At 47.9% G+C, this 17,888-nt stretch overlaps 1 protein-coding gene across 4 annotated transcripts in view; it reads left to right on the top strand.

Annotated features, from left to right (window-relative positions):
* ralgapa2 (Ral GTPase activating protein catalytic subunit alpha 2) overlaps positions 1-17,888 on the top strand; it is a 168,734-nt gene that overhangs the window by 73,531 nt on the left and 77,315 nt on the right. For 3 of the 4 annotated variants that reach the window (XM_064331409.1, XM_064331400.1, XM_064331418.1), the window contains 8 exons: positions 54-179; positions 3,019-3,116; positions 3,588-3,678; positions 4,193-4,369; positions 10,468-10,626; positions 15,072-15,265; positions 16,387-16,485; positions 17,384-17,539. In XM_064331409.1, the coding sequence (XP_064187479.1) occupies positions 54-179; positions 3,019-3,116; positions 3,588-3,678; positions 4,193-4,369; positions 10,468-10,626; positions 15,072-15,265; positions 16,387-16,485; positions 17,384-17,539 (1,100 nt within the window). The remainder of the gene's footprint in view (positions 1-53; positions 180-3,018; positions 3,117-3,587; positions 3,679-4,192; positions 4,370-10,467; positions 10,627-15,071; positions 15,266-16,386; positions 16,486-17,383; positions 17,540-17,888) is intronic. The other variant, XM_064331427.1, reaches the window with a different exon arrangement.

Genomic DNA, 17,888 nt, shown 5'->3' with positions numbered 1-17,888 from the left:
TGCGGGTGACCTGCTGAACCTCGCTGACCGGTTCCTTTCCCGCTCCCTGCCAGATGTGGAAGAGGGGCAGCTGTCCGAGTGCGGGGGCGAGGGCGACCTGGAGGACGGAGACGCCCCGCCCCTCCCGCGAAGCAGCAGCACCTCTGACATCACGCAGCAGACTTCGGACGCCTTCCCAGGTCCGTCCCGCCTCGCTCACTGATTGGCTGACTTTTCACTTCCGAAGAAGTACCTTGTTTTGTGATTTTTGTGAATGTGTGCGTTTAAATGTGCTTTTTGTTCCTTTTTGACTTTTAAAAGGAAATGTGTTTTAAATGTAAAAAATGTTAAAAAAAACCATTAAAGATACAACTGCCAGGTGTTCTGATTGTTTCAGACAAGTTGACGGTGTATAGTAATCCCACTTTATGTCTCCTCGCCATGGTGATATGGAAACATACATGGTTACTCAGAGAGGCACATTTGCATTTAATGCAAACGTTCATCCCACTCACACTGTTGTGGGCGGTCCGTTTCCTTATTGCAGGGGTTCTCAAACCTTTATTTAGGCTGGTGTTCATTGTAACCCTAATTGAAACCCCTGAATTGTAATTGAAAGCTGTGCATTGGACGCTTTTAATGCACTACTGAATGATTATTTACCTGCTGTGGATAGCGAGAAGTACTCACGTCTCCCATTCACATCCCTGGACTTTTAATCAGTCAGCCAGTACTTTCTGTAATGTGATGTATAGCAAATTATTTCCTCAGAAAGTGGGTGCATTTTTTAATTGATTAAATTATACGCCAACAATTGAAATCAACGGGGTCTTAAATGCTGAATGGGAGGACACCTGGTCACTTAAACAAAATCATTTGTGGGAAGTGAGTTTAGAGACAAATCTGCATTGCAAAATATTTTTAAGGACAAAAATAGTAAGCTCATGTTTTGAACAGCCTTAATTGAAGGAGAGATTGGACGTAAGAAAAAGTAGCCCACATGTAAAGGCTAGAACTGCATCTGAGAACTTCGGAGCTATTGAAGACAAACTGAGGAGTGTTGCTGCCCTCCAGTGGACAGGAACTAATGAAAACTGTATTTCTCTTTTAACTGAAGAGCTAGAAGTAGGCCCTGTATTGTGGGTTGGGACCTCTGTGGTTGGGCCCCACTGGGTTGTGGGAGGGGTTAAGCTGGGCCCCAGATGACACATGAAATTAGACTATAAATTAAATATATAAATATAAACTGTAAAGTGCACTTTCTGTTGCCGTGCACATGTAGTTAACTTATCCCTGTTGCATGCCCTAGGTGCAACCTACCTGCCTCTCTTTTAACACACTAAAACATTTTAATTACATACTTGAGAGTACTGGCTACATTTTAATACTGGACGAGCCGCGGGAAATGTATTCGCCTTTGCCCATTATGTGGATCGTAGGCTCAAAGTTTGGGAACAACTATGCTACTAGGTCCTTGTCCAAGCCTCTCCTTGCACGAATTAATGACTGCCTTTATTTGTAGTCTTTGTAGTGTTTGCCTAAAACTGTAAGTCAACAGAGCATTGTATACACATTTCCTTAAATAGCTTGCCTAAGTGTAAGATACTCTATTGACAGTAGGCAATGTTATGAGTGTATATGGGCTGAATGGCCTGTTCTGCTCACCTAACCTTATTACTACCTGTGTGGGCAGGATAATATAGTATAATGGTTAGGGGGACTGGTTTTGTTACCTGAAGGTCATAGGTTTGATTCCTGGGTAGGGTCCCAAGTTGTACCCTCGAGCAAGGTACTTAAGCTGCGTTGTTTCAGTATACGTCCACCTGTATAATTGGATGCAATGTGAATGGTGAATGACCCACTTCAAGCGACGACTGAAGACTCACCTCTTCAGGCTCCCCATCCCTCCCTACCTCCCTGTAATCTCTTAAATGACTGTAAGCTTAGGGTTGTAACTAGTTAGCTGTTTCGTAGGTGGCTTAGTTAATGCACCTGTCTTAACTACTGCTTGTATTTTTGCGTAGACTGCGTTGTTGTGTCCTTTTGTTAGTCAATAGTTTATACACAGGTCCAGTTGAATATGCGTTGTTCCTGCACTGGACCGATTCTCTAGTTTTGACACATTGTCAATGGTTATGGTTATACACTTGTAGCGTCGCTGGATAAGGCGTTCTGCCAAGCCTTAACTGTATGTAATGTGAATGCAATGTCAAAAATTGTGTAAATGGTGCTGGATGAGAGCGTCTGCTCAATGCCTGTAATGTAACTGTGCCTGCTCGAACACTCCGCTCTGCGGCAGCAGGGCGCCTTGTAACCCCTCCCACCCGACCAAAGGGATCACAGAGCTTCTCTACCCTAGCTCCCCAGTGGTGGAACGAACTCCCCGTCCCTCTTCGAACCTCCCCCTCACTATCCATCTTCCGCCGTGGCCTGAAGACTCATCTCTTCAGACTATACCTAGACTAACCACCACCACGCTGTATATCTCACTCTAAATCCCCCCCCCTTTTTTTTTCGTGACACTTGTTACATCCATCCCAGCACTTTTTGGTAATTTGCATTTGTCCTAATACTGTAGCTTATTCTTCTGCCTAGTTGGCTCTGCAGAGGTTAGGTCTGAATAGTGTTCACTGTGTGAACTAAACTGTGTTCTTGGCTAGAAATAGCTGTACAAAATAAGTATTGTATCTTACTGGGGCGACATAGCTCAGGAGGTAAGACCGATTGTATGGCAGTCGGAGGGTTGCCGGTTCAAACCCCGCCCTGGGCGTGTCGAAGTGTCCTTGAGCAAGACACCTAACCCCTAACTGCTCTGGTGAATGAGAGGCATCAATTGTAAAGCGCTTTAGATAAAATCGCTATATAAATGCAGTCCATTTACTATGCGTTTTCCTCACTTACCTGTACCTAGGTTTGACCATTGTCTGGTAATGTAATCGCTTTGTTGTACGTCGCTTTGGATGAAAGCGTCTGCCAAATAAATGTAATGTAATGTCATGTAATGTAATGTAATGTAACTGCCCTCTCCGTACACCGCAGGCCAGAAGCGGGAATACTCTCCCGCCGGCAGCGTGGACGGCAGGACGGGCGTGTCCGAGAACGCCGCGGCCGGGAGGAGGGACGGCGAGCCCCCCGTGGTGAGAGACGCGCCTGAACATGACGCCTCTGAACGTCTGCGCCCGTTCCATCCGCTCCTGATCTTCAGCGTGGCCTTCTGGCTAAGCAGGGGGTTCCTTCCCATGAAAATCATCAAATTTAGAAAGACGATTCAGTGTAATCTAAACTGTAATTATAAAGAATGAAATAAAATCTTAGTCAAAATGTAAATGTTATTGTGCATGCATATAAGATGAGTTTCTGTCACAAATATTAAGAAGGTTATGTGGCAGTTTGTAAAAGCAGTAACTGGCAAACTTGACTCAGGTGCAGGCTTTTTGATTATTTTTCTGTTGACTAAATCTGAAAATTTAAACAAAACACCCTATAAACGCCAAGGAGAGTAACTCATTTTTGTGTTTTACTGAGGACCCACAGGGAGCCACTGAGCCCAGTGTGTGGGGAGCGGGGGTGTGTTCCTCAGGAAGTGATGCGTTCCTCTGCCGTTTCAGATTATGATTCGTCGGAGCAGTAGTCCCGCAGAGCTGGACTACCCCGGTGACGGGCAGGTGCCATTTGGCAGGACCAAAATTCGGGAGAAAAGTGAGATCGCAGCGGACGGCTCTATCTATCCTTGCTTCTAAACCCTACATCTGCAGTCTGTTCCTATGCCTCCGATGCACACTCTATTTCTATACCTCAAACACATTGTGTATTTACCCAAATGCATTATGTTTCTATACCCCAGGTCTATGCGTTTCTAATCTCCAGGTCTCACCTCTGTTGCTACCCCCTGCTGTAAGAGAATACATTCTATTCTGTATAGTTCTGTAAGCTGACATGTAGCAGTTTCTGTTGCTGGGGTGAAGCATGGCGCTGAAACACTATTCCCTCTGTAGCGCACTGTAACCCTGTACGTTTGACGCTAAGTTTAAAAAGTCGGGGGCTAATCTTTTGCGGAACGGGCCGAAGGGGTCGGAGCGTGTTTTTTTTGATCGTCCGGTAAAACGAGCCGGGTTCGCCGGTGGGTGAATGAGTAATGGATGAGACCCTCGCCGCGCGCTCCGTTTGATGAGTCATCCGATCGAACCCCACCCCCCTCCACCCCCCCGCGCAGGCGAGAGCATCAGCAGCGAGACGTCCAACGGCTACCTGAACGACGGCGACGTGGGCCTGCTCTCGTGGCAGGCCTTCGAGGAGGAGGCCGACGCCCGGTCCGCCCACGACGACGCCGCCGCCGCCGACGCCGATTCCCAGCGCAGCCTCCTGATGAGCCACGCCGGGGAGCTGGCAGGTAACCCGGGAACCCGCCCCGGGGGGGTCAGGGGGGGTCTGTGGAGTGGTGGGGTAAAACTGGGGTCTGTGGAGCAGGGGGGTAAAACTGGGGTCTGTGTGAGCAGCAGCGGAGGTAAAACTGGGGTCTGTGGAGCAGGGGGGGAGTAAAACTGGGGTCTGTGGCAGCTGGTGGAGTGAGGTAAAACTGGGGTCTGTGGTGAGCAGTGAGGTAAAACTAGGGTCTGTGGAGCAGTGAGGTAAAACTGGGGTTTGTGGAGCAGTGGGGTAAAACTGGGGTCTGTGGAGCAGTGGGGTAAAACTGGGGTTTGTGGAGCAGTGGGGTAAAACTGGGGTCTGTGGAGCACTGAGGTAAAACTGGGGTTTGTGGAGCAGTGAGGTGAAACTGGGGTTTGTGGAGCAGTGAGGTAAAACTGGGGTCTGTGGAGCAGTGAGGTGAAACTGGGGTTTGTGGAGCAGTGGGGTAAAACTGGGGTTTGTGGAGCAGTGAGGTAAAACTGGGGTCTGCAGTGGGCAGTGGGGTAAAACTGGGATCATGTGAGCAGTGGTAAATGGTCTGGTGAGCATGGAGTAAAACTGGGGTCTGTGGAGCAGTGGGGTAAAACTGGGGTTTGTGGAGCAGTGAGGTAAAACTGGGGTCTGCAGTGGGCAGTGGGGTAAAACTGGGATCTGTGGAGCAGTGGGGTAAAACTGGGGTCTGGTGAGCAGTGGGGTAAAACTGGGGTCTGGTGAGCAGTGGGGTAAAACTGGGGTTGTGGAGCAGTGGGGTAAAACTGGGGTGTGAGCAGTCTGTGGAGCAGTGAGGTAAAACTGGGGTCTTGGTGAGCAGTGAGGGTAAAACTGGGGTTGTGGAGCAGTGAGGTAAAACTGGGGTCTTTTGGAGCAGTGGGGTAAAACTGGGGTCTGTGGAGCAGTGAGGTAAAACTGGGGTCTGGTGAGCAGTGAGGTAAAACTGGGGTTTGTGGAGCAGTGAGGTAAAACTGGGGTCTGGTGAGCAGTGAGGTAAAACTGGGGTTTGTGGAGCAGTGGGTAAAACTGGGGTCTGGGAGCAGTGAGGTAAAACTGGGGTCTGTGGAGCAGTGGGGTAAAACTGGGGTCTGTGAGCAGTGAGGTAAAACTGGGGTCTGTGGAGCAGTGGGGTAAAACTGGGGTTTGGGAGCAGTGGGGTAAAACTGGGGTTTGTGGAGCAGTGAGGTAAAACTGGGGTTTGTGGAGCAGTGAGGTAAAACTGGGGTCTGTGGAGCAGTGAGGTAAAACTGGGGTCTGTGGAGCAGTGAGGTAAAACTGGGGTCTGTGGAGCAGTGGGGTAAAACTGGGGTTTGTGGAGCAGTGAGGTAAAACTGGGGTTTGTGGAGCAGTGAGGTAAAACTGGGGTCTGTGGAGCAGTGGGGTAAAACTGGGGTCTGTGGAGCAGTGGGGTAAAACTGGGGTCTGTGGAGCAGTGGGGTAAAACTGGGGTCTGTGGTGAGCAGTGAGGTAAAATTGGGGTCTGTGGAGAGCAGTGAGATCAAACTGGGGTCTGTGGTGAGCAGTGAGGTAAAATTGGGGTCTGTGGTGAGCAGTGAGGTAAAACTGGGGTCTGTGGTGAGCAGTGAGGTAAAACTGGGGTTTGTGGAGCAGTGAGGTAAAACTGGGGTCTGTGGAGCAGTGAGGTAAAACTGGGGTCTGTGGAGCAGTGGGGTAAAACTGGGGTTTGTGGAGCAGTGAGGTGAAACTGGTGAGGTCAAGTTGAAGTTTGTTGTGAGCAAAGAAGTAAAACTTGGATTTCTGGTGGACACTGGGAAGAGGATACATAGTGAGTGCTATGGAAAGAAGTTGAGGATCAGGTAAAACTGGGCTCTGTGGGGAGCAGTGAGGTCAAACTGGGGTCTGCGGTGGGCAGTGAGGTAAAACTGGGGTCTGTGGGGAGCAATGAGGTAAAACTGGGGTCTGTGATAAGGGGTCTGTGGTGAGGAGTGAGGTAAAACTTGGATTTCTGGTGTACACTGGGAAGAGGATATTTAGTGAGTGCTGTGGAGAGCAGTTGAAGATCAGGGCTGTGAGCCCTAGCGGGGAGCGTAGAGACCATCTCACCGCCAGCACTGGATTCAGCCACGGGGGGCACATGACCTGCACAGTCACCGCACACCGCGGTGGCACGCATGCACCAGGGTACACTGGGTTCGCAGTCCATCGACTCATCCCGGGATTATCCTCCGACACGCTTCCCAAACCGCCGCCCACGCCTTCTGAGAGGGGGGAGGGGGGGCGCGGTTCCGTCTCCGCACCGCCTGACCTTTGGCGGGGATTACCGAGGACCCCCCCCCCCCCCCCCTTGCCACGGGTCCGTCTGCCCGCTGTCGAAAAAGATCCGACGGACGGTGTCATCTCCCCCACCCCGCTGGCCTCCCGAACAGATCGGCTTACCCAGCTGGAACAGGACAGGAGAGCGCGGTGTTAACAAACGACTGTGACTCAGAGAAAGGTCTCATCCTTATGCAGCCGTAACTACAGTATTCTCACCTGTCCTCATCCCTGTGCCCCCGATTAGCTCACAGCGGAGATGGTCTGAAAATAGCCAAGACTTTAGCTACATATTCACATTTGTACTGTCTTTGACAGGATATGATTTCCTTTAGGTAGGGCAAAACCTGTCTGATTTAGTTTCTATGTCAGGCCCCTCTTTAAATTGATGAGAAAAGATTCAAAAGTAGGTAGTTGGTAATGGTTTAATATCAACTGTTTATTATTTCATTGGTGTGCTAGTGCCAAGAAGTTTTCCTGCATATTTTGTATGCTCTTAACAGAAAAAATGAATTTGTGTATATTTTATTACTGTTTTATGAAACACTTATCTCAGGATGACTAGGGTCCTGTTCTCATGGTGTACAAGTAGTGAAATGATAAAATGGTTAGCGTTAGCCTGGTATAGTAGCGGCACATTTATCATTGAGATTGTATGGGTGATGGTGGATGGAATATAGCATAATGGATGATGGCGGATGGAATAAAATGCATATGGTGAGGTGATGCACCGCACATCTGCATGGTACATTCCACAGTGGTGTAGCCTCGCTAATCTCGATTCCAGATGCTCAGCCTAATGGACACTTTCGATAACTTTCCTGTAATCTTTGATACAGACTTGAGTCTGTACAAATATGAAATGGCCCATCTTGTTAAGCTGTTGGTTTAGAGCGTGGATGGGCCCCACGGTCTGGGAACGAAGCGAATGACCGTGCCAGTGCCGAACGTGGCCAGCAGCTCTGCACGAGACCTTCAATACAGTCTGCTGTATTAAATTTTGTGAGAGCCATTTAGTGGCAGTCCCTTGGGACCAGAAGATGATATCACTGCCTAATACTAAGTCAGCGTGCTGAAAATTTAAACTATGAGCGATAAGAAGGGCATCTATAATCCGGTGGTTCTCCATCTTGTTCCTGTGGGTCTCCTGTCTATGGGGGCGACATAGATTGGGAGGTAAGACCGATTGTCTGGCAGTCGGAGGGTTGCCGGTTCAAACCCCGCCCTTGGCGTGTCGAAGTGTCCTTGAGCAAGACACCTAACCCCTAACTGCTCTGGCGAATGAGAGGCATCAATTGTAAAGCGCTTTGGATAAAAGCGCTATATAAATGCAGTCCATTTACCCTTACTATGCTGGTTTTTGTTCCAACCACAATTGCAAATTCCAGTTGCATGTATTGTTCTTAATTACGTGCTTTTTGTGTTTCGAGGTATTATTTACCACATTTTGTCAGACATAGCTGTGCATGCCCTGAAGAATATAAGACCCGTGTTCACATTGTGCTTATTGCAATTACATAAAAAAGGTCACAATTTTGTTAACCAATCAAAATAAATATAATACAGGTGAATCAGTAGGCCATACACAGGGTTCTCCCAGGACTGAAGTTTGGAACCACTGCTGTAACCAGTGCCCGTATTCTGGCCACGTATCTATGGTAAAACCGTGTTATACAGGTAATGCCGAAGTAGCGTGTGTTCAGAAGGAGCGGCTTCAGCTGCCTGTCTGATTCTGAGCACGCTCTGAACGCGGGGGGATTAGGCTGCCGGGGAGAGAGGGGCCCCGTTACCCAATCGGCTCGTATCGCGCAGGGGCAACCCGCCGTCTGTCTGCGGCTGCATGGGAATCTCAAGTGGTTACTTTCCCCTGACAGCCTGTCAGGACCCCCCCTCCCCCCCCCCTCCTCCCCACAACACCGTCGAGCCCCTTCACCTCGCTCACCTGTCAGTCATTCTGCGGCGGGGCTCGGCATTGGTCGAAACGTGCTCCGAAGGTGGGAAGCGAGGAGAGGTGCAGAGGAGAAACAGCTGGCGGCGGCCAGGAGAGGAGGGGAGTTGGGGAGGGAGGGGGGGGGGGGGGTTATTTATTCAGCTCCTGGCAGATGCTCTCGTCTGCTTTATTGGAACAGTCGCTGAGACGCGCTGGCTACCGCGAGCGAAGTCTCGCCCGCCGTCTGTTCCGGCCGCGGACTGCCCGTGTCTGTTTGACCCCCCCCCCGCCATCCACACCCTCCCAACGCTGGCCAAACTCTCCAGAAAAAGACGCTCACACGTCCATCCGCCAAAAAATAAAACATGCGCTTCCGCTGGAAGGGGCTTCTTTTAACCACTTGGGAAAATCAAAAAGGAAGGGGCCAAAATAATTATTTTTTTGATGATCAGGTGGTCATCCAAGTTCTAGACAGCAATTTCTCTACTCTCACCCCCCCCACCCCCCCCGCCGCCCGCCCTCCAAGTCCAGCGTGCTGTCAGAGCCAGCGCCGGGGTTGAGTAATCCTCAGTGCGCCTCAGGTCTCTCGGGCCAGTCGGCCTCAGCTGTGTTCAGCAGGGCTTTGTGCTCCCATCTGTGCTCCGCGCGGGCAAGCGAGCACGGGCGTGGCAGCAGGGCCGACCACATGCCCAACGTATCTCAGACAAACTGAAAGCTCTCGTTATGTAAAATGTATGTAGTTGCGATGAGGGACGTTATGTTTCAGCCTATTAAAGGAAACTCATACTCGAACCTTTGGAGGGACTCTTCGAGGGGGTTCCTCATAGTCGTCCACACCCTCCTAACGCTGGCCGAGCTCTCCAGGAATGGATCCTCACGCATCCGTCCGCCAATAAAATAAAATTTACGTGCGCTTTCAATGGAAGGGGCTGCGTTCAACCCATGAATGCCCAGATTTTTTTCCCAGAGATTTCTTACATATAATCATTTGCACAAAAAAATGAAATATTCACAGATGGCAAAAGAGTGGTAGAGACTTCGGCAACTTTAGTTGCCCTCGGGCTTAAATGGGTTAACTGTCTGGGAAAATGTAAAGCAAGGGGCCAAAATATTTCTGCTTTTCTTCAGCCTATTAAAGGAAACTCTCACACAAACATTTGGAGAGAGTCTTCGAGGGCTTTCCTCATAGCAAAGCCGTGACCCTCCCCCAGGGTTGGGTGGGTGTTTTCGATGCACTCTAGCGTGAGGTTCTTAGAATAATGTACCCAGTACCCCTTGCAAATCAGATACCCCTTTGTCTACTGGGAGACAAGAACCAATATTTGTTGGCAGACATCTTATTCAATTAAGTCCTTCAAAACGCCTAAGCAGTTACATAATTTTGCCCGCCTTTGCGTGCAGTAATTTATTATAATTTTATAGAACAAAATATGTTTTCAAATAAATGCAGTGGTTATACTTTAAATAATTACGTGATTACTTTCACATGGACTATGAAATAGAATACCTACAAGTGAATGTGGTGGTTGCACTTTGATGACTTCTCACATACATATGTAAACAATTATATTCAATTTTGTTTTATTTTTAAATTTATTTGTGTGTTCGTTTTGGGTAAGTTCTGTGATGATTGACACAATGGCTGACCATTCATGGAAATTAATCCTCAAAAAAAAAGACCTGGAAATCTGTGTTTGGCTTCTGGGCTACAAGACCCATCCCTAAATCGCTGACGCTTGTGCGGGTGGCCGCAGAAGTTTGTGTTTGGTGTTTGGTGTTTGGTGTTTGGTGTTTGTGAGCCATACATTCATTCACTGTGAATTTGCTGCCATTGTTCAGTGTGCTGAGATGTTCTCTTTCAGCGGTGTTGTCTCTCCCCCGTCTAGGTTCTGAGTCTGCCCTCTCTCCCCACGCCACACCCCCGTCCCGCCCCCAGCACCCCCCTGCCTCGCCAGCTTTCCTAGTGCCCCCTGAGTGCCAGGACAGCCCCCCTCTCCTGGAGGACTCCATGCACCAGTCTGTGTTGCACTTGCCAGAGGACCGGGGTACTTTCCAGTCCCTTTCCCAGTGTTGAGCAATGTCTGTGACTCGGTCCTATGCCTGCGTCAGTGACTCGGTCCTATGCCTGGGTCAGTGACTCGGTCCTATGCCTGGGTCAGTGACTCGGTCCTATGCCTGCGTCAGTGACTCAGTCCTATGCCTGTGTCAGTGACTCGGTCCTATGCCTGTGTCAGTGACTCAGTCCTATGCCTGCGTCAGTGACTCAGTCCTATGCCTGCGTCAGTGACTCAGTCCTATGCCTGTGTCAGTGACTCGGTCCTATGCCTGTGTCAGTGACTCGGTCCTATGCCTGCGTCAATGACTCAGTCCTATGCCTGTGTCAGTGACTCAGTCCTATGCCTGTGTCAGTGACTCGGTCCTATGCCAGCGTCAGTGACTCGGTCCTAAGGCTGTGCCAGTGACTCAGTCATGAGCCTGTGTCAGTGACTCGGTCCTATGCCTGTGTCAGTGACTCGGTCCTATGCCTGTGTCAGTGACTCGGTCCTATGCCTGCGTCAGTGACTCGGTCCTAGCTGCGCAGACTCAGTCATGAGCTGTGTCAGTGATCAGACCTTGCTTGCTTTCAGTGAGTCATCCCAGTTTTGTCAGTGACTCAGTCCTATGCCTGCGTCAGTGACTCAGTCCTATGCCTGTGTCAGTGACTCGGTCCTATGCCTGTGTCAGTGACTCGGTCCTATGCCTGCGTCAGTGACTCGGTCCTAAGGCTGCGCCAGTGACTCAGTCTTGAGCCTGTGTCAGTGATTCAGACCTGTGCTTGCCTTGTCAGTGAGTCAATCCCATGCTTGTGTCAGTGACTCAGTCCTATGACTTTGTCAGTGACTCAATCCTATGCTTGTGTCAGTGATTCAGTCCTATTCCTGTGTCAGTGACTCAGTCATATGTCTTTGTCAGTGGCTATGCCCGTGTCAGCGATTTAGACACATGCTTGCCTGTGTCAGTGATTGTCCTGTATCTTGTTAGTGACTCAGTCCTGTGTCTGTGTCTTTGTCAGTGACTCAGTCCTGTGTCTGTGTCTTTGTCAGTGACTCAGTCCTGTGTCTGTGTCATTGTCAGTGACTCAGTCTTGTTTCTGTGTCAACGAATCAGTCCTTTGTCTACGTCAGTAACTCAGGGTCAGATACACTAAGGAAGCAGTCGCAGCGCTTTGGTACTTTGGGGCTTCGTTTTATGCTGCCTGACTGTGTCGCTTCATTTAGCTGAAAGAGGCTAATTCTTGGACGCAAGACCTTACCTTACCTCTACCTTAATCTGTTTTTCCTTTGTTCCCTGTGTCTTCTGGCTCTGATGACTGCTACCATGCTTGGCAGAGAGAACGCCTCATTAACGTAGCTTTTATATAAATTGAGCTAGACTACATCAGAGCTCGGCAAATTACCGCCTGCTTTCAGCAGTTCTTAAAATCCACACACCATGAGGAGAGCGGCGGTTAATGCGTACTTTAGTAAATTAGGCCGAATATTTACAACTTAATTTTATTGACCTGTACAAAATCTCCATCCAGTTTTAGCACATTCATCCTAGGTGTACACATACTGTGTATGAACAGATTTAACTGTGTATCTAATGCCTAATGCCAAGTTGCAGAGAGACATAATCCTCACGAATCACATCTTAATAGCAATTTTGTTTGATGGGGTCCATTTTGTAAATATGCGACCTGGTCAAAATTGTTTGAAAAGCAGCTGTAATCCTTTGGTAAATCTGGCCCTCAGTCCTGTCTCTGTGTCTCTGACTCAGCCCCATGTCTGTGTCTGGGTCTCAGTCCTGTGTCTGTGACTCAGCCCCATGTTTGTGTCTGTGACTCAGTTCTGTGTCTGTGACTCAGCCCTGCTTAAATTTTTTTGTTAGTGACTTAACACAGTGTTTGTGTCAGTGGCAGTCACGTTTCAGTCTCTTTCATTGACACAGCCCTCAGTCAGTGTCAGTCACTCAGTCCCCTGTCTGTGCTTGTGTCTGTGGCTCTGTCCTTTATGAGTGTCAGTGCCTCAGTCCTATTTCTGTGTCTGTCAGTACCTCAGTCCGGTGTCTGTAAGTCATAGTTGTGTGTCTGAGTCAGTGTTTCAGTCCCTACACAGTTCTGCGTCTGCCTGTGCTAGGGCCTCAGCTCTATGCTCGCTGTGTCAGTGAAGCGGCTGTGTGTCCTCGCCTGTGTTGTGTGCTCAGTTCAGCTCATTTTTGTCACCATGTCACAGGCTCATTCCTGTGTTTGCCTGCGTCAGCGACTCACCTTGTGCCTGCACTAGTGGCTCGGTCCTTTGTCGGTCTGTGTCTGTGACCCGGTCCTGCGCCTGTGTCAGTGGCTTCCATGTCTCTGTGTGCTGGAGTCAGTCCTGCCACTCCAGAAAGGCTTTGGGAGCCTCATTCTATTGCTTTTTCCATCCCCATTCTCTCTCATACATTCTGTGGTTTGATTTTGAAAATTAGTACATCTCATATATTTTCCTTAATCATTTTCCACTGCTCAGGTTTGGTAAGACGTGGCATTGTTTTCCAATTTGGCCATCTTAAAGGGCAGTTTTTAGGCTAACAATCCCTGTCAAAGTAGGTGGGAAGCAGTGGGATTCCATACTTGCATAATTTTAGCTGGACTCCATTTTGTAATTCCAGTAGCACCGAACCTCCATAATTTGACTGAGATGAAAAACCAGTATTGATCTTGCGTAAGGGAGTCCCTAGAGGATAGCTACTGCGCCGCATACAACTGGAAAGATGAATGTGGTGGAGACGGACAAGGTCGAAGGTCCAGTTAGCTATGAACAAGGTTGAAGATCAAATAAAATAATTAACTATGCACACAAAAGACATATATACTCTTGTGACACTGCAGCTAACATCACATTAGCTAGCTCATGGCAGCACTACAGGTGTAGCGACTTTAAGAACAGGTGTTTTTATTTCCACCTCCACCACCGATCTTGCTGTTTGTCAGTCGTCAGTCTCGCACGGTCTTGATATCTGAATCCCATCCTGAACACCGATCACACAACGGTGTTTCACCCGTACCGATTCCGCAACCAAGCCCCGCCTCCTCACCTGCACAGACCACACCCCAAGCACGAAAGGAGTTTTTTTTTTTTCCTTTGAAAAATGTGAATTCTTTGCCCAGGCAGGCTGGAATTTGTGCGTTGTAATTGCAGAGGGATTGCTGTAAATGTTGCTAGCTCTCTAAACCCCTGTGACGACTCACTGGCTGGCTATCTCCTGTTACAGTACGTGACTTGTTTGAGTGAGGATGCTTCATCTTATGCTTCGTCTCTGGCTGAGTATAAAAAAAGACATTTTTAAGAGTGCTCAGTTGGACTTTGGTTTATCTGTATCGCTGCACTTCTTGCAACCAGGATGAGCTTTTTGAAAATTGTTCTCTCTTTGGATCCAGCATTGCAAATCCCTAAACATATAACCTTCACGTTGCCCTTTAGCCATATCTTCTCATTATTTGCTCTCAGTAAAGTTATTTGAGAGCTGTACGTGTAAACTCCGACCTCAGCAGTTCTTGATCCACCCTTTGTCTTTCCCTTCATCCTCACCGGCCAATCATTTTCAGCCTCGCATCTAACCTCAGATCTCACCTCACATCACCTCGGCTCACCTCACTGGGCAGGACCAGTGTATGCCTGGAGAACTCTGGGTAGTGTGGTTCTGGAACTTGTCCCGTATATTATTAATTGCGTTTCTTCAAGCCATCAGGCAGAGCAAACAAAAATTTTGTTTTGCAATTATGTGCAATGGAAATCAACTAGTTTGTTTGTCATGTTGTCATGTTTGTCTATCAACTAGTGGATATTTTCCATCATCTGTAATAATTCATGATTAAGAATGCAGTTTTTGCACAGGTGTTTTTCCTGATGTTCCTGGCAGAATATTGGCAATTAGACATGATTTGGAGAAGGAAGCACATTTCATGCATTTAGGTTTTCATTGGGCATACGGAGTAATATACTAGTAAACAAAGAGAAAGCTAGCTTACTTAGCTTTATGTTAGTTTGCCATCAGTGGTTGATTTTTGATGTGCAAGTTGGGTTTTTTTGTCATTAACCGCAGTGGAAATTCATTGTGAAATACGTAATTTTGCCAAACATTGTTACCCCTTAAAGACAGTTTATCTTTTTGTCTTGTAGTTTTCCTTTCAGCCATACAATTTGTATATTTAGTGAATGCCGCAGGAAGCCTTTGTGGGAAGGCTGCCTCTCCTTCATGGTGCTAAATTAAAGTTTATTTTTCCTTACTTTGGTGAAAATCCATAGTTCATCTCGAGAACTAAGCTGTAAAGATCCTCTATTCTGCACGAATAGCGAGATACTCTGATACAGAACGTTCCGGAATGCGACTGCCGTCCCGTGGGTGAAACCAGGGCGACGTAGCGGCCTGTCTCTGGCCCGGGCGTCACCCCCCCCCCCTCTCCGTTCTCGCCGCTCCCTCCCCCCCGCAGACAGCAGCGAGTGCCTGACGGACGACATCAGCATCATCGCCGGGGGCAGCCTGACGGGCTGGCACGCCGACTCGGCCGCCGTGCTCTGGAGGAGGATCCTGGGAATCCTGGGAGACGTCAACGGCATCCGCTGCCCCAGGATCCACGCCCGGGTCTTCACCCACCTCTACGACCTCTGGCGCAAGCTGGCCAAGGTAGCCGCGCCAGCGGCGTTTGTTTCAGATAGTCGCCATTCGTCGCTCTTCATCGCGGGTTTATAATTCCTGGTAAAATACAATGAGATACATTGAATGAAAATTAGATATCTGATACATTAACTGGCATAAATGGAAATAAGCAAACGGTGAATTCCACACACATATTGGCAAGTGTTTTTTCACACAGAGAGTAGTCACTGTGGAACAGCTTCCCAGGTCATGTAGTAGAGGCAGGAACTCGGGGGATTTTCAAGACCAGGCTTGATACGGTGCTAGGTACTATCTTGTTGTAGGTAAACCAAGCTCTAGGTACACTTCAGTGGTAGGAGACTGGCGAGCATTGTTGGGCTGAATGGCCTGTTTTCCTCATTATGTTACGTTTATGTTATTGTATGTTATTTATGTTTTTATGAGTGCATGTGCCATTACATATACATGTCCATATAATATATAACTACATAATGGGTCTATAACAGTGGTCTCCAACCCTGGTCCTGGAGAGCTACAGGGCCTGCTGGTTTTCATAGTGACTCTGAACTTCATGAATCAATTAGAGCAGTTGATAACACAGTTAACTCAACTCACCCGGTGTCTTGGGTCTCAATTGGGTGCTGATTTTAAGGTGAAAACAAAAACCAGCAGACCCTGTAGCTATCCAGGACCAGGGTTGGAGACCACTGGTCTATAAGCTATAGAGTGGCCATTGTGATTTCATGTGCCCATTATGCATATTTATGCAAGTATATGCAATCATCATTTACATTTTTGTACTTTATCAGAAGCGCAGTTATATTTTAAAAAATGATGGAAGGAATGTGTTATTAGGTTGTGGAAAAACGCCACGAATTGTTTACACGGCATAAATTCAGTTTGACGACCCAGACCGTACACAGGACTTTCCGTACGCGCCGTACGGCCGGGAAAACGGCGGCTCCTGATTTCAGACGCGATTAATAACTCGATTTGCGACTCGCCCCCTCGAGAGCCTTCGGGCCTCATCAGCGCAGTCTTCCTCCGGAGTGCCCTTTTGAGAGCCGGGTTCCCGATTGGCCTGGGCGAGGTCTCTGATTGGCCCCGGCGGGTCCGCTAAAAAAGGTTGCGCCGTCCTGTGATTGCAGATCAGGGACAATCTGGGGATCAGCGTGGATAATCAGTCGTCGCCGCCCCAGCCCGTCCTCATCCCGCCCCTCAGGATGATGGCCTCCTGGCTCTTCAAGGTGAGAGAGAGAGACGCGTCGAGCCGACCTCGAATAAGCACGAAAAACACCATAAAAGCACTGCCCAATTTTACTCAGGTTTCGGTGTATTTAGTAGTCCAAGTTATTACTGTAATATTATACGAATATACTGTTGCTGAAATATTTTTGTATGCTAGATGCATGTAATCAGATCTGTATATAAAACTAAATTGTACTAATGTATGTAGAAAAATTTATTTTGAATGTATGTTTTTGAAAAGCTATATAAAAACGCGTAATAGTATCATTTATTTGTAAAAAATAAAAAAATTTATTTTTTAGGAGTGTATTTTAGTGCAACTGTCGTATGGATTTTTAGTTTAGCACAATGTAGCACATTTTGTGGTCTTTCCTGTTGCCCTTTATCGTGCTTTTCATACTTCGTAGAGTAGTTGATTGACCAGGATTAAACAGACAATGCTACATTTTGAAAAGTTTTCTAAATACGACACGTGTGTTATTAACTAAGCATCAGGTAAAGGTATTTCTCGTATTTCATTTTTGCGTATGGTGTGTTTGCCTATGTGTGTACAATCTATGTCAACACTCCCGTCTCTTCTAATAGTTCAACTGTGATATAACAGCAACTGATAACATAATTTATCATGTTATTGACTCAGAACATAGATTTTATTATCTATAATGTAATAATTCCAACTGACAGTGAAATAATAATAGCCTTTGTTGCTACAAGGCTTTGAAAATCACCTTAGATAAAGGAGTCTGTCTGACGTTTAAACTATAAACGTTTTACATTTGTGGTATTAGCCCTCAAATGTTGAGGCTGTCATGTTGAATTGTTTAATCCAGTGGTGTTGTGATTGGCTCTGATGTCGTGGTGCTGCGTTCTCATTGGTCTGTGCCCTCCCCTCTGCAGGCCACTACGTTACCAGCGGAGTTCAAGGCCGGGAAGCTGCAAGCCTATAAGCTGATCTGTGAGATGATGACCAAGCAGCAGGACGTCCTCCCCAACAGCGACTTCCTGGTGCACTTCTACCACGTCATGCAGAAGGGCTTCAACAGTGATGACCAGGTCAGTCACGAGGACTCTCATGTACAGGATGCACACGCAAGCTCATACTAACACAGAGCACACTCATTCTCTTTTACATTTTACATTTTACGTACGCATGTACACACGCATGCACACAAACGCACACACAGATGTGCGCACACACGCCCACGCAAACACACACGTACTATTTTCCAAATGCTCTGGTGCCACATTGCAACCAGGTGTGTAATTCCTGTCCTTGAACACTAGATGGTGCTGTGGTGAAGGAAATCAGTGAGTTACGTATGGTTCTTGGGCCTGATGCGAGTCAGCTGAGAATCGGTGAGCAATTTTAGCAGCTTTGCCGCTGCCGGTCTGCATGGTTAAT

Source organism: Anguilla rostrata, chromosome 1, assembly GCF_018555375.3.
Source record: "Anguilla rostrata isolate EN2019 chromosome 1, ASM1855537v3, whole genome shotgun sequence".
Taxonomy (NCBI): domain Eukaryota; kingdom Metazoa; phylum Chordata; class Actinopteri; order Anguilliformes; family Anguillidae; genus Anguilla; species Anguilla rostrata.
Note: the sequence above shows the minus strand (reverse complement) of the source record. Positions and strands in the feature narration are given on the sequence as shown.